Source organism: Vulpes vulpes, chromosome 7, assembly GCF_048418805.1.
Source record: "Vulpes vulpes isolate BD-2025 chromosome 7, VulVul3, whole genome shotgun sequence".
Lineage (NCBI taxonomy): Eukaryota > Metazoa > Chordata > Mammalia > Carnivora > Canidae > Vulpes > Vulpes vulpes.
The window spans coordinates 65,013,245-65,028,760 of NC_132786.1; the positions used below are offsets into that span (position 1 = coordinate 65,013,245).

Below are 15,516 nucleotides of genomic sequence, written 5' to 3' on the forward strand. Positions count from 1 at the left end.
ATGTCACTTACTCGGCTTAGCGTTGGCGACCACTGCCAGGCTCTCGGGCGGGTGCACGGGGGGACACCTGCTTTCTCCAGCACTGTCGTTACTGCCGTACTCGATCACTTCTACATGTCCAAGAGGAACACTCCACTTCAACAAATACCTCTGGCTCGATGACATTATGGTGCTGCTGTCGGAGGTGCTGAAACAGGGAGAAACCGTTCCTTAGGATTCATCACCCGCGTGAGTCACGGTACTGTCTATCCCTTAGATAATTCAAGTGAGGAAGCTTCGGGATGCTTCAGACTTGCTTGCAAAGTTGCCGTTTGGTCCCATAAAGAGGCCTCCCACTAGGTGAGGGCAGGCACTTCACTGCCAGACCCAGGGCGACGGGAGAGCGTGGACTGCGAGGTCCCAGAAAGCGCTCAGGGTCCCACAGAGGCAGAAGGGAACAGGCCGGATGCTCCCGGATGGCTCCCTGGGCAAAGCTGCTCCTGTGTCCTGGCAAATACTGTTAGCAGGGACAACCTCCTGTGCAGTCTCTGACCATTTCTTACCAAAGTTCCTTCTCTACTCTTGGATATAGTAAAACTATTTCAATAAAATTAAATCACGTGGGCAGCCCCGGTGGCGCAGCAGTTGAGCGCCACCTTCAGCCCAGGGCGTGATCCTGGAGACCGGGGATCCAGTCCAGCATCAGGCCCCCTGCATGGAACCTGCTTCTCCCTCTGCCTGTGTCTCTGCCTCTCTCTGTGTTTCTCATGGATAAATAAAATCTTTAAAAAAATTAAATCATGCCATTATGCTCCATGATCAAATTACTTATTATGTAACAATGAAAAAAAAATCCCAGGTATTTTTTCTTTTCCCCATAAAATGGAGCACACACGCATGCACCTAACTGGTTACGTGGAAAAGCTAGAGCAGACACATGTGCGACCACCACCAGGCCAGTGCGTCAGGGCTCCCAGCGCCCCGAGGCCCTTGGCGTGCCCAGGGACCTCACCCCTCCTTACTACAAGTGATCATCACAGTTTGCTTTCTTTAAGATATAGTCCCCCCCCCCCCCCGCCCCAATCAAAATGTAGAAAGCAATAGCCAAAATGTTGGGCACTGTACTTGAAACTGAAATACTTTAAAAAAAAAAGGAAAAAGAAACTGAAATACTTGACGTGTTGGGAGCCAGCTGGTACCCAAGCTACCCGACGTCCCCCTCACGTTTCAACTTCCAGCCCGCGTGGGGAGGGGCAGGAGGCAGGCTCAGATGCTGAGTAACAAGTGCAAGACTGCGTATTTGCTGCATGAGGCGGGCTTTACACCTAGCAACAGAGAACCCAGGAACTTGGCCCCAAATTTCTACTGAACCTGCTTGAATCTCAAATCTCCACTCCTGATGTTCTGAGGCTACCAAGGGGCTCTTTTCACATTTCAGCCCGACCAAAGCGGATCCTCCCTTCACCACCTTCCAGGAGCGTCGCTGAGAGCGCGTCAGGGGGGACCAGACTGTCTGTTCCCTTGGTCACAGGATGAGGCGACCAAGCTCCGCACACAGATCGGTGCACCCTGAACGGGGGGTACTAAGGGGACCACCGCTCATGTGGGGCGCGGCACGTACGCTCACCGTGCACTGACCGTGGCGCACATCAACACATCACTGAGCATGAAGACCCGGCGCTCCTTGGTCTTAATGATTTCTCCTCTGTCGTTGTAAACAGTTTCTATCATATCGTCGGACCGCACGAGGTACCGGTTCCCGCTGCTGAGAAGCTGAACATTCAAAGTCACGCTTGACACGGTTCCCGCAACCAAGTTCCCCCGAAAGAAGAGAAAGCGTGAGCCAAAGTCTTGCACAACACAGGAGCAGAACGCGTCACGGTTCGGCAGACTTTTCTCTTTACGGAGGATTTGCATACTTCCCGTCACACTTCACGTGCACACTACGAAGAATCCCGAAAGTGGTTTTTTTTAAGTAAGTCGTTGTACAGACGGTGTTTGGAATCATCCTCAACAGTGACGGGAGACTAACCCTCTGTTTGTAAACTCGCCTTCTCCAGCTGAGACGCTGATCCAGCAAAGGGGGGCTCCTCTGTTTGCACCTGTCACTCTCCCTCCTCCCCTCGGATGACCTGCCTGAGCACAGATTCCATCCTTACACTGCCTCGCCCGGCCGCACAGTCGTTCTCTTACGTGCGACGCTACATCAGCCGAGAACGTTCGTGAGCACGATAGCGACTCGGGGGGTTTTGTTTTCCCAATTAAGAAAACGTCTTAGTTTGTTGGGGTACGTCATAATTCGTCCCACGGGGCTGAACACAACACTTGGTTTATAAACCTTTGCAGAGATGCTTTGTGTTAATAAGACGAGACCAATCATGTAGAAGCTAGACTGATTGTGACTATTCGGCCCAAAAGAACATGGGGGAATCCGAAGTTCAGGGGGCATTCTGACTCTAAATCTGCAGCGGCCGAGCTCCCAGCCAACCTACTCCTGACGTGCTCACGGGGGTGACGAGGCTGCGCGCACGGGCACAGAACCGGGAGCGAGCGACGCACAGCACTTCCCCGTCGGCCTGCGTCGCTCTGTGCCTCACGGGCGTGCAAACACCGCAACCACAGGCAAGCACGATTCTAAACAGCATGACCATCACTGGCTGCGATTTTCAGCTCATAGAAACCCCACGTCAATCACTCAGGAAATCAGGGAGAGCCTGTATAATGGTAAAGTTCTTGTGGCGAGGTCACTGAGGGTCACCATCTGATAGGAGATGAGACAGAAAATGTCCCTACAGACAGAAAATGGTTTTAGCAACGATAAATAGGATTTGTGGTTATTTAAAACCACTCCTATCGATTACTCTCCTCCTATGGACCAGGGCCGTAAATAAATACGGGGAGGTCTACATAAAATCCACTCGTTGTCGCAGGAAAGACTTGTGATAGAAAGTGGAAATGGCTCTGCCTAGGAGCTGCTTTCCTGCGGGGATTCCCTCAGCTTCCGTGACAACCACCACTTACGCCGCACGTGACCTCCTCCGGTGCCATTCTGACCATCTAACATGAGACACCGCGTGGTGGCCGAAAGACTCCATGACAGGAGCCGGTCTGAACCTCCGTGGGGGTCCCGGCCCGGGCGAGGGTCTTGTGAACCCGGCCCCTTCCCCAGGGACACGTGCCCCAACCCGCCCGACGTCTCCATCGGCTTCCGAGGCAGGGCCCTGAGCCGCGGCCTCGCTGCAGCTTCCAGAAGATTAGTAGCAAGCGGCAGAAAGAACGGAGGCTTATTAGTGCGAAGCAAGTGGAATCGCAGCACAGAGAAACCTCGGTCAACCTTGTTCAGGTATCTCTCGTTGATGGCTTTGGCGACGTGCTTGATTTCGCAGCGCTGGTCGGCGTCTCTCTTCCTCTCGTTCAGCTTCTCCGCTAACGTTTCCAGCTCCGTCAGCGCCATCTGAAGCGGCAGCCGGTCAGGATGGCCTTTGGAGGTGTTCTTCAGCATGTCCTTGGGAGAAACACGGTAGGAGGGGACGCATGACCGCCGGTGCGGGGGTGCAGGCGGCGGCACACACGCGCTCCCAGCCGGCCGCTGCGCCCCTGCTTCTGGGGGAGGATGGACCAGCCCCGGGGAGAGAAGAAGCCAAGTAACTCAGGATTCGGCTAAACACGGAGCAGCTCCTTTTGCAAAAACAAAGTGAACTCACTAAATGGCTTTGCTAATGGAAAAAACTAGCACTTCCCCATAAAGGGCTCCGTGAATGGGAACTGGCTGCACCCCAGGTCTCAGAGGGGTCCTGCCCTCCGCACTCCGTCCAGCCTAACGACTAGCCTGTTGCTCCCACCGACACGGAGCCCGCGCCCCCGCTTCGCCACGCTCCCGGGGGCGCCCCTCCCCCTCCTGCCAATGACAGAGGGGCGCAAAGGCACAAGGAGGCTGCAGGGAGGACGCACAGCAGGCAGCGGCAACACGGTCACCCAGACAACGGAGCCCTGTGCGTCACTTGGGCGCAGGATTCCCAGAGCAACATCCAGGGGCACCTGGTGGCTCCGCGGGGAGCTCAGGTCACGATGCCGGGGTCCTGGGACCGAGTCCCGCATTGGGCTCCCTGCTCAGCTTCTCCCTCTCTCTCCGCCGCTCCCCCTCCCATTTCTAGTAAAATGTTTAGAAAAAAAAAAAAAGAGCAACAGTGAAGCGACAGTCACAGCACTGTCCCCTCGCTCGTACAGAGGACGCTCGCTGGCCTTCGGCCGCTTGTCTGCTCAAGGGGGCACACGGTCGGGGGCTCGCCGGCTCAGACCTAGCCCAGCCCACCGCCATCCCCCCGCGGCTATGCCAGCCCCACCTGCCTGCAATCCAACAGCACCCTCGTCTTGTAACCTGCTTCTTACCTGAGAAAACAAAACCCTGCGAAACGAGGCAGCGTTTCTGGTCTTAGCGAGCTGCATGTACCGTGCTACATGCGCGTTCCCTCAGAGTCCCTTCAAGTCCTATTGAGGCGAGTAAAGCACCCGACAGCGCATTCTGGCTCCGAGGTCACAGCTGGCGGCTGCCGCCGTTGGCACCATCAGGACACGCACCGCAGCTGCGGGGCCACCGGCTGGGGCCGCCGCATGCCGGGAGAGCACCCCGGGAGCAAGACGGGAAGTCTGCTGCTGCATCCAGGCCCCGACCCACGTGCGTCCAACACAGGACAGGAAACGGTCGTGGGAAGTGACACAAAGATTCCTGGAGGACCACGTGTCCGAGAGCCGGGGCTCAGCTTCACCGGGGCTCAGGGAGGGCTGCGGGGGTCTGAGCCCCAGCAGGGCCCGGAGAGCTGGGCATCAGGGCAGAGAAGGGCAGCGGGGCACCTGACGGGCCCGGGACAGCAGGAGGCAGCAGACGGTGACGGCCACCCGACCCGCGTGCACAGAGCAGGGCGCCCACCCTGGGCCAGCCGAGCCCCGAGCCCTGGGCCCCGCCCCCCCCCAGGGACAGCTCCTGGGACCACCTCTCCTCGGAGCACCTCTCCGGGGAGCCCTGGGGCCCTGGGGGGCCCTCGCCCTCCTCTCAGACGCACACACCGCGGACTCCCTGCGCCCAACCGCGCGTTTCCCCACGTGCCCAACCCTCCGCCGCCCCCTCACTGGCCAGGGAACCACTCGCCCAAATCCCAGAGTTCTCAGGTGAGTCTGCTGGGCCCAGACGGACGGGGCGGGAGGAGGAGGGAGACCCACAGAGGGACTGGCCTCATGGAGCCCGAGGGAACTAGGCGGGGCGGTGACCACAACGTCCACGGAGCATCCTCGGGCCTAAATCCAAGATACGCCGCCAGGCCCAGGCCCCTGCGGTTGACCGGCACGAGGCTCGGAGCCCAACCTCTGATGGCTCCTTCTGCTTCCCACGGCCCTCCCGCCCTAAGGAATACACCTCGGTGAACACCTGGGTCAAGGGTTTGCTGCGACTTACGAACGGTGAACCGAAAGCTGACGAGCTACACTGAAAATCACACCCAACTCCAGCTAAGTGAGAACAGAAAACCACCAGGAGCGAGGCGTCTAGGTGCGACGTGGGCGGCCAGGGGTTGCCAGGCACCTGCGGGCACGTCGCCAAGCACGGTCTGCACGAGGGTCTGCACGCGCAGCGCACGGACTGGGAGGTGGTTAGGCCTTTGCCCCTGGTCCCTGCGTCTCCACGTAGCCGAAGAAGAGAGTGTCTAATCGCCTCCCCCACCGTCTTCCTCACCAAACCGCCTGCCTGGAGCCTCCTACGTTCAGAGTTTAGTAAATACCCAACAACTGGAGCAAAACACATTTTCTGGATATTTTGATTCTAGGGGTAAAAAAACAAAGCAGAACAAACCCAGTTTCTGTTACTGAGACTCTAACGCCTACGCTGGGAACCAGGACCCGATGGGACAAGTACACAGGCAACCGGCACCAGAAACGGCCTGTGCGCCTCGGATCGGAAACAGCAGAGACCAACGCATAACCGTGGGCACCCTCCTCTCAGGGTCTCAGGGCATCGTGGGTCACGAGGTACGTTCCCCACAGACTCGGCTGCCGGCGGCAGCGGGCTTGATGCCGAGGGAGACGCCCCTCGTCTGCAGGGAGGGCACCGCGATCTGCGCTGCGACTCCACACTGGGGCCGCGGGAGCAGCAGGCTGGGCATCACAGGAGACCTGTCCCGGGCACGGGCGGGGACCCAGGCTCCAGGGGGACCAAGTGGGCACAGACGGCGCATCATCCGCACTCAGAGCCGCTGTCGCTGGGAGCCACACCCACCACTCTGCGCATCTTTAGTTTTTGACGATGCTGGGGCGGCCACTGAGCCTCCTGCCGCGGCGTCCCCGCCCCCTGCACCGTCTGTGCAGCCCCCTCACGACGGGCACGCTTTGTCTGAGTCCTGACTTGGGCTCCCGAGCCCACCGACCCACCGACCCGTGCAGCACAGGCGTGGGTCATTTTCCACCTGATCCTAGAACCAGGCCCTGACCATGGCAGAAGGGGGCGGATACCGCTCTGGCCCTGGGGAGCAAAGCCCCGCCCCGCCTGGCCGCTCACGAGCTGGCTAGAGGGGGTCTGGGCTAGTGGGGGTGGTCCCGGCTACTGAGGATCCTGGCTAGAGGGGATCCGGGTTGGAGGGGATCCAGGCTAGTGGGGGTGCCGGCTACTGGGGGTCAAGGCTAGAGGGGGCCCAGGCTAGAAGGGGTCCGGCTAGAAGGGGTCCAGCTAGAGGGGATCCCAGCTAGAAGGGGGGGTCCCGGGTAGTGGGGGACAGACTAGTGGGCTTCCAGGCTAGTGGGAGTCTGAGCTAGTGGGAGGGGGTCCTGGCTAGTGGGAGACAGGCTAGTGGAGGTCCGGCGCCCTCCCCCTGCCCTCCTGGAAGTGCTGGGGGAGGACAGGAAGTCGGAGACAGAAGCAGAAGGGACACTGCTGTCCACAGTCATGGGCAGGGGTGTGTCCTTACCTGCAGCAGCAGAATGAACTGCGGGAACCTCTGGATGGGCTTCATCATCAGGCTGTAGAGCGTGACGCGGTCGGGGCTGGACTCCTGGCACTGCTGTGGAGAGAAGCTCGCTTACTCGCACTCGGCCAGTGCTGGCCCCAGCTCCGCCGCCGGGGCCGGGGTCACCCCCACCCGCAGCCCCGCCCCGTCCTGCACCCCGCACCGCAGGACATGCCCACCCGAGTCGCCAGGTCTGCAGCCTGTCGCGGCAGGCTCTGCACCGGAATCTTCGGGGTTTTTCGCTGGAGGCTTTCAGAGCCACCTCCGACTGCCAGGCAGGGTTCGGCCCTTTATGAAGCCATTGCAATCCTCTAGGTACTGAAAAGTGCACTTACTTAAACAGGAAGAGGATCACGGACTCCCAAACAAGAGCAGCCAGGGCCCCTAGAGGAAGCCTGCCCCACACCCCACGCCAAGTTCTCTGCAGCGGCCGCTGCCGGCCTCACCCGGCTCTGCTGTGGGGTCTCGGGGTGAGCAGTGGGGTGTCCCTGGGTCCGAGCCTGTCCGAGCTGGCCCAGGAGCGGCTGCGGCCAGGGCATCCAGCCCGAGGGCCCCTCTCTCATGTGCCAGGGGCAGGCTCATCCCCTGGCCCGTGTCCCTGAGCCGGGGACCCCCACCCGGCTGGACCACCTGCACACCCAGGGTCGGGTCTCTCCAGCCAAGGGAGCTGTGCGGTCGGATGGCAGAGCGAGGGACCGGCCCCAGCACCACGAGGGCAGCCCAGCCTCCTGACACGATCCCGGGCTGGGCCCTGACGACACACGTGCCCATCCCCAGGCCTCCCGGTAGGAAGGAGGTCGCCTGCCAGCGGGGGCTGTGGCCGCCTCCCCGGCTGACATCTCGGGTTCGGTCAGCGTCCACAGGACCGTTACAGCCTCCTCCACGGAGGTAAACGTGCGAGTCGCCTGCACTGCCTTCCTCCAGGAGCTGTGCTGCTGCGGCACGGAAAGGCCGCGGAGCACCGAGGCCCCACCGCCGGGGGCGGACTGACGGGGGAGGGACGGCCGGCGAGACTCCCGCCCAAGTCCGCTCGCTGCAGGGAGCAGGAGCTTTGGGAATTCAGCTCAGGTAACACGCACGAACCTTGGCTCAAGGTTCCCGATCGGAGTTGGGGTCTCGTGCAAACGAGGTCCGGGTGGGTGGCTGGTCACGGTGAGGGGCCGTGGGCTGAAGACCCCAGCTCAGCAACAGCCCTCGGCAGACACTCCCCATCGCCCAAGTCCGACGCACCTCCCCTCGCTGTGCACCTGACACCAGCCCAGGGACCAAGCCCCCGGCCCAGGGAGGGGCCCATTTACTGCTCTGACTTGTAGGGGGCGAAGACTCCACCCCAATCCCAAACTCTGTCTGCTGCCCCTAACGTCATGCTGACAGACAGGAAGCCAAAGCAGCTTCCTTTGGGGCCAGACCTTACCTTTCCATCTGTCCATCCACCTACACTGTTCCAAGGATGCGCAAAACATAGCTTATTTCCAAAAAATGATGCCACCGCTGCAGACTCATCTCTATTTCTAGAACTGACCCAACATTTGGTCAAAATCTTTATGATAAATAACGTTACATGTCTAGAGACAGAGTGTGGTGAGAATTTCACTGAGAAGCATTTTGACGTGGAACCTTTCACTGGAGGGTGTGGGAACCCAGAAGGAAAACACAAGTGCTTACCTTTAAGAACTCGAGGAAAGCAGGCTTGGTAGCACACGTCTTCTTGAGGATGGCCACGGCGGTGCTGAAGTTATTCACGTACTCGCTGTAGGCGTCCAGCACCATGGATTTGGAAAACTGGAACGTCGGAGCAAATGGAGAACTATCAGCAGCGCGTGGGCCCCGGGGCTCCCTGCACCCGGCTGCAACAGAAGATCTGAAAACTGCCCCAAAGACCACCCCTCGGGCCCTGGGAGGTTTCCACAGGACCCACTTCATCACAAACGTGTGTGATTTTTTTTTTTTTTCAGCCCACGGGTTAGGCACTGTTTACGCAGCTGCACGACCTAACTGTGGCCTCGATGCGCTGCCGGCATTGCCGTTCAGGCTGCTGGCGGTCTGGCCCTCAGCTAAGCAGTGGCCCTGACCACAGACGACCAGAGAGGAGGGTGTCCCAGGAGAGAACGCCACGCAGGCCCCAGGACCCTGACCCGCGGGCGCGGAGCCTCCCCTGGGAACTCCCCAGGGCAGCCAGAGACCGATCCTCTCCGGCCACGTCGGCCTGCTGCCCCGGGTTCCTAACACCAAGGGCCTCCCTCTGACACTCTCCTAAGACCCCACACGTTCTCAAGATAAACAGTCCTATCTGTAAGCAGGTGCCTCATGTGACTGTCACGGAAAAAAATGCTTTTACCTGAAGTGGATGTTTTTAAAGTTTTTTCCTTTAAAAAAAACATCCCCCGGGTAAATATTTCAAGAAATATTTCAAGACAAAGTAAATGTAGACACCAAATGCATAAAATAGCCAGGAAACGTCACAGCACAGGAAACATCCGCGTCTTCCTCCTCTGTTTTTCATAAGGGCCCTGAACGGGATCACACAAGTACTTTAGTAAGAACTCCCGTTCCCGTTCCTGTGCGGGCGGCCTGTCACGTCCACGCACGCCGGAGGCTCCCCCGCCAGGAAAGGTTAACGCAGTCGTGCTTCCCTCCCACGTGCGTGGGCAGAGACCTGACCCCGGGGGCACACGGGCCAGGGCGGCACACTGCTTGCAGGGCCCCGGCTCGGCCACAGAAGGCCCGCTCCACTGCCTGGGGACGCTCCGGGGATGCTGCCGCCCTGCCGCCGGCCTCGGGCGGTGCCCCCGGTGCTCTAGAGCACGTGCCCCTGAGCAGAGCGCCGTGGCCTCCGAGGGCCCCGGGCGGACCCGGCCCGCTGACCGGGACGCCCGGCGGGAGACCTCCTCTGCCCACCCGCAAGGACAGCAAACGGCACAGGGCACGGGCGAGCTCCGTGGGGCGGGGGCGCGCTGGCGATCACCGAAGCCACGAAGACGTCCCCGATGGTCTCCACCGAGTCCCACTCGGCCACGCGGCTGGCCAGCGCAATCTGGAACATGCCGTGGCACTGCAGCAGCTCCTTCACTCGGAAGAACACCATCTTTAGCTTCCTCTCACTCAGGATCTTTGGCTCCATCTCCGACAGTGGCTTCTCGTATTGCTGATAAAGACACGCATGAAAACACAAAGACCCGGAGCTCAGCGTCTCTGGGGAGGCTGCCCACGGTCGGTCTGTGCATGACCACACACATAGGCGAAGGGCCATGGTGACCCGGGTCCACCCCGCGACACACGTACCTCCAGAATCCGCTTAAGAGCATCCACGTAGTTCTTCTCGCTGTCGACCACCGAGCCCAGGATGTATCTTCTCACGACCTGTTGATCGGAAAACACACTGTGGCCACTGGGCAGGGGACGGGGGGACGGTGCTCGCTGCTGATAAACTGGCTCATTTGGTGCTTTGTCTCCAAAACCGCAGGCGGGGGAACCTCCGCAGGCCTCCAAGGTACTTCGAGTGGCCTATTAGCTAAGGTGACAGACGCAAGACGTACAAGCCCGCTGCCGTGGCGACGGACACCATAAACCTCACAGGGTAAGCCGTGAGGACAGCAGCACGCAGAGGTGCGGGGCGGCTTGCGTTTGGGTGAAGGGTGAGGACGTGGCTCCAGCTGACTCCGTGCTAGCAGCGACGTGTATGATGAGGACAGGATTCTGATGTCGCACAAGACAACACCCTTGAAAGGTGGGAGAGTCGATTATTTATTTTGGCCCAGAGCTTTAGGCCAAAGACCCAGGCAGGAGGCAGAGGCCAGTGGGCAAAGTGAGGCTGCTCAGGCCACAGACACGCATGCGCATCCCTGGGACGCGCCGGGCATGGCGCTGGGCACCGCCGTCGGGCCTGCGGAGTCTGAGCCGTGACGGCCGCCAGGACACGGACACGAGCGCAGGATCTCGGTCAGGCAGCCTCTAGGACCCCCTCCTCCCAGGCCACCACCCTGCCCTGAGCTCAGGCGGCTGCTGGGCCGAGGGGCAGGGGCTGAGCCCGGAGACGCCGCCTCCTACCTGCTGCTGAGACAGGCCCTCAGGCATCGGCGTCAGGATGGCTTCCGGATGCTTGCACTCAACGTCAATGAACAAATTCTGCTCCTCTTCAAGACAGGATCTGTGGTCTTAAAAAGAGTCAGAAGGCATGAATTTCACATTGACGCAATATATTCCTTTATTTTTTTTTTTGACGCGATATAGTCCTAATGGTACAGTGTGATAAAAAAAAAAAAAAAAGAAAAAGAAAAGAAAAAGAGCAGTCAAATCAATGCTCCGGGCAGACACTCCAATCTTCCGCGTGTGCTTTGCACCTGGCAGTGATGAAACTGCCATTTTAGCAAACCCAAGAAAATATCCTTTCCACTAGGGGAACACGGGGTGCACCTAGATTTGGAATTTTCAATACTTTGAAGTCGAATTTCGTACGGCAGAGGTGCCCCCTGAAGAGCTGGCTGGTGTTCAGAAATAAACACTTCAATGCTTAACATCGAACGGCTCGATACTTGCGAGCGTGGGGTCACGTGGGTTTCTTACCGTTGGGTTTTCATTATTGGCTTGAAATCTTCTATTACAAGAAGTCTAAGTTACTTTAAATAAAAAAATAGATTGCTATCAAATAAGGTTAAGTTTTTAACCTAGAAGAACAGATAAATAAATGTCCAAAATACTGCGTTCAGAAGCAAAGAAGGGAGGCTAAGACCCACCCTCAGTAATCCGCCAAATACTTGGTGGATTTCCTGACTTTCTGTTGGCCTTTCTCACTGGGAAAGCACGGCTTCCGTCAAATCAAAACATTTAGACCCAAACTAAAATCACTTTCAAAAACTGGGCTGTAGCTAAATACAGAATCCACAAAATGGCTGGAAAACTGGAAAGCAGAGGAATTCTCAGGTAGTAAGAGCCAGAGATGACCAAATCCAAATACCCAGAACCCGGCTGCACAAAAAAGTCCCTGAGGAGCATCAAAAACCTGGCCAGTGTCTACACGGCCCCAAGACGGGCCCAGGCCCTGAGCGCCCAGCACACCTCCTACTGGGGGGCCGGGACCATGGGAGCCCTGCTCGGCACCCACGAGGCGGAAGGGGCGGCCCCGTGGAGGACGGTCCCTGCTTTCGCACAGAGCTACATGTCCTCTTGCCCTAAGACCCAGCAACCACGCTCCTTCGTGTTTACCCAAAGCAGCTGCTGCCTTCTGCCCCATGAAAGCTCAACGGACGCGACCGCATTCATCCATGGCGGCCAAAGCCTGAAGTGACCAGCACGCCCCTCGGTAGGTGATGGGCACAAGCCACAGTCCGCGCACACGCAGGACAGACGCGGGACATAGAGCCTTCAAGCCATGAAAGGACAGGGGAGCCTGGACCACAGGTCCCTAGGGGAAGAGGCCAGCGTGACGAGTGTGCGCTCCTGATGATGCCCACCCCGACCAGTCTGGGCCGGCGACGCCGCAGAGACGGCACAGAGATGAGAGGCCACCGGGCTATGGCGGAGGGTGGGCCGTGCAGGCGGCAGCGGAGGCGCAGGGCATGAAGCCACGCTGGGGGCAGCTCTACCGCCTGTCCCTGGGCTTGTCCCCAAGCCTGCAGCCCGCACCACCCTGACACCTAAGGGGTCCACGTACACCAGGACTCTGGGTGATGAGGACGCGTCTATGCCGCTTCATCAGTTCTAACAAAGGTACCAACTGGTTGGGCGGGGGGAGGGGGGAGCTGGTGGGGGAGCAGCTGGGGGGGGGTGCTGGGGGGGAGGCTGGTGGAGGATGGTGCAGGGGCTGGTGGGGGAGCTGCAGCAGGGGAGCTGGCATTGGGGGGAGGCTGTGACAGCAGGGGGCGGGGTATATATGGAAAATCTCTGCACTGTTTTTGCAGTTTTGCTGTGAATGTAAAATTGATCTCAAATAATAAAGTCTTAAAAAGAAATAGAAACAGGCCTTCTAGTAAGCAGAGCCACCTCGGGCTTCACTGGTCCCAGGGCTGCGGGACCTCGGCACGTGGGATTTCTTAAAAGCTCCCACTTGATGCACGAGGACAGCCAAGGTGCAGAACCACTAAGTCAGCCCACCCTGCCCGGCACGGATCCACCGATCCTGGTTCAGGGTCTGGAGCGGGGCCTCAGCCAGCCCTTCTGACCACCGGGACCACCCGGACCACCACGGCCCAAATCCCAAGCTCGGCACCTCTCGGACCCTGCCCGTGCTCTGCAGGTGTTGATCCTGGGGGCACCGGGCAGGCGCTCTGCACCTCGTCGGGCACACACCCCGTCAGAACCCCCGACCCAGCCGTCTCCTCTCCAAGTGACCTGCTGGGGCTGCGCCCACCCTTCCTGCGTCCTGTTTTGAGACGCTAAGACTTCACTGGGACGCAAATTCATACCAGAATCTAGTTCGTTTTAACGCCAACAGCACAGTCTCGCGAGGCTGCTCCTCGGGGAGGCACGTTTCACGGTGCTTTCCAGGCACACATGCAAACAATGAAGCCGTGTTTAAGGGGACCCAGCAGCATCAGGGTGCCACCCCCGGAGAGGGGGCTCAGCCACCCTGTGGGTAACCAGCATTTTCTCAGACGCCAGCCAGTCCTTGGCCCGCAGCGTGCTGTCCACGTGGAGCACACCAGACTCCACCGCTCTCTCAGGCAGACAGAAGGCGCGGGCCCCGGCGCCCCGGCCAGGGTCTCGGAAAGCCTGAAACTCCCGGAATCATCCCAGATCCTTCCTCACCAGCACAAGGGTTCCTAAACCCCCTGCTTAGAACAAGACCTCCTGAGCTCATGTCCTTGTGGGAAATACTCATACGAGGACAGACACTCTGAACGGATCACCAGTTATGCATCATAAGAATAAATCTGCAGGGCGCCTGGGTGGCTCAGTCGGGTACAGGTCTGCCTTCAGGTCAGGTCTGGACCCGGAGTCACGGGAGCGAGCCCCACGTCGGGGAGTCTCCGTCTCCCTGCCCCCCTTGCTCGTGCTCTTTCTTTCTCAAATGAATAAATAAAATTTTTTTTTCTTTTTTTTTTTTTTAAGGACTAGACTTGCTGAGAATCCAGAGTGACTGGGGTCCCGGGATACGCAATGGGATTTCGGGAGGGAACACAGAGAGTGCAGCCGCCAGGGCCCACGTGCTGAGGGGAGACATCAGAAGAGGAGTGACGTATCCCACCCACAAGAACCCGTCACTTTCCAGTGCCCGGTGGGCATGTGCCCCGAGCCCCTGCACAGACCCGTGTGCGCCCTCAGCTGAGAGCACACCGCGGCCCGCGTGGCAGGGGAGACCCAGGAGGCCTGGCGACAAGCACGGTGCTGGGGGCGTGCGAGGTGCCCGCGGCCACACTCGGCGCCGCCCACACGCTGCGAGGCGGAGGGGAGCTCGGGTGCAAGCCGGGCCACACACCTGCAGCCATGAAGGACCTGGTCCGAATGAGAGAGCGGCCTCTCTTGACGGCAGCCTTGGTCTTCTCAAGCCCGTCCTTGGTGCCCTCCTTGGCGGCCTTCATAAGCTTTTGCATCTGCACAAAGACAGGGAAACGTGAGAAGTCGCGCCGTCGATAAAAACCCACTTTCCGCATTTATTTTATTTTAAAAGAATACTGTCAAGTAGCTTGGTCTTAACGTCCCCGGAAATTGGCTCTGTGATCTCGGGGAGCTTGCTCGCTCGTTGTGTGTACACGTGTGTGGCTCGGGCCACGTTCTGTTTGTTGAATAAAGAAAGACAGAAAGAAGGGCGAACTTTAACGAGATCCCTTCCTTGACCTGGGGGGATGGTCCCCGGCTGCGTGTGAACGTCAGTGTCCATCTTGCAGTGGTGGCTCAGACACAGAGAGCTCTGCAGACGTCAGAGGCAGAGGAAGGGAGCGCGCACGTCACAAGGCACAGGGCGGCCCAGGCCACAGGGCGGGCGCAGGGAGGGGCAGGGGCAGGTGCAGCCGCCGCCAGGGGCCGTCCCAGGGCCACAGACGGAGGGAGCCCACCTCCCGAGGGAGCGCAGCGTCGGGCCCTGGCTCCCTGAGCCCGGAGTCCCGGGGACACGCACTGGCCATCGGTGCCCAGAGCTCCAACGACCTCCTGGGCATCTTACATTCCTCGTTCTTTAAAATTCTACGGTCTGAGGTCCTGGCCGTCGGGCCCCCAGTAATTCTTTTTGAGAAACCCCAAGTGGCTTCCAGACACACCAGAGGAACATCCACGCTGCCTGCCGCCCCGGTCCTCCCGACACAGGATGGATTCGATCCTGCTAGCTGTCTCGTCTCCACCTCCCTGCCGCTGTGTCTCGGGGCTGGGGCACCACCCGGCCACCGCCCGGTCGCTCCCCAGGGACGCGTCGGGGTCAGACACGCACTGCGGCCCTGGCTGTTCCTGCACGTCCTCTATTCCCCCGAGGCTCGACCGGCTGCCCCCCAACCCCGTGCCCACTTGCTAGCCAGGACCCTGTCAGCTGCACGTGCCCCACTCCAGAGCCCCGTGTCCTCCCTCCCCATCTCGAGGATGTGCCGTCCCCCCAGCCGCGCTGGGCCTGCACCCTGTCCCC

The 15,516-nt window shown here is 59.5% G+C and overlaps 1 protein-coding gene across 30 annotated transcripts in view; it reads right to left on the reverse strand.

Moving 5' to 3' along the window:
- The window catches only part of ARHGEF10 (Rho guanine nucleotide exchange factor 10), a 90,174-nt gene that overhangs the window by 32,476 nt on the left and 42,182 nt on the right, over positions 1-15,516 (reverse strand). For 23 of the 30 annotated variants that reach the window (XM_072763938.1, XM_072763928.1, XM_072763924.1 and 20 more), the window contains 9 exons: positions 14,383-14,497; positions 11,016-11,122; positions 10,251-10,328; positions 9,934-10,113; positions 8,634-8,750; positions 6,930-7,022; positions 3,314-3,484; positions 1,607-1,752; positions 12-187 (listed from right to left, as the gene is read on the reverse strand). In XM_072763938.1, coding sequence (XP_072620039.1) covers positions 12-187; positions 1,607-1,752; positions 3,314-3,484; positions 6,930-7,022; positions 8,634-8,750; positions 9,934-10,113; positions 10,251-10,328; positions 11,016-11,122; positions 14,383-14,497 — 1,183 coding nt within the window. The remainder of the gene's footprint in view (positions 1-11; positions 188-1,606; positions 1,753-3,313; positions 3,485-6,929; positions 7,023-8,633; positions 8,751-9,933; positions 10,114-10,250; positions 10,329-11,015; positions 11,123-14,382; positions 14,498-15,516) is intronic. The other 7 variants (XM_072763943.1, XM_072763927.1, XM_072763935.1 and 4 more) reach the window with 1 other exon arrangement.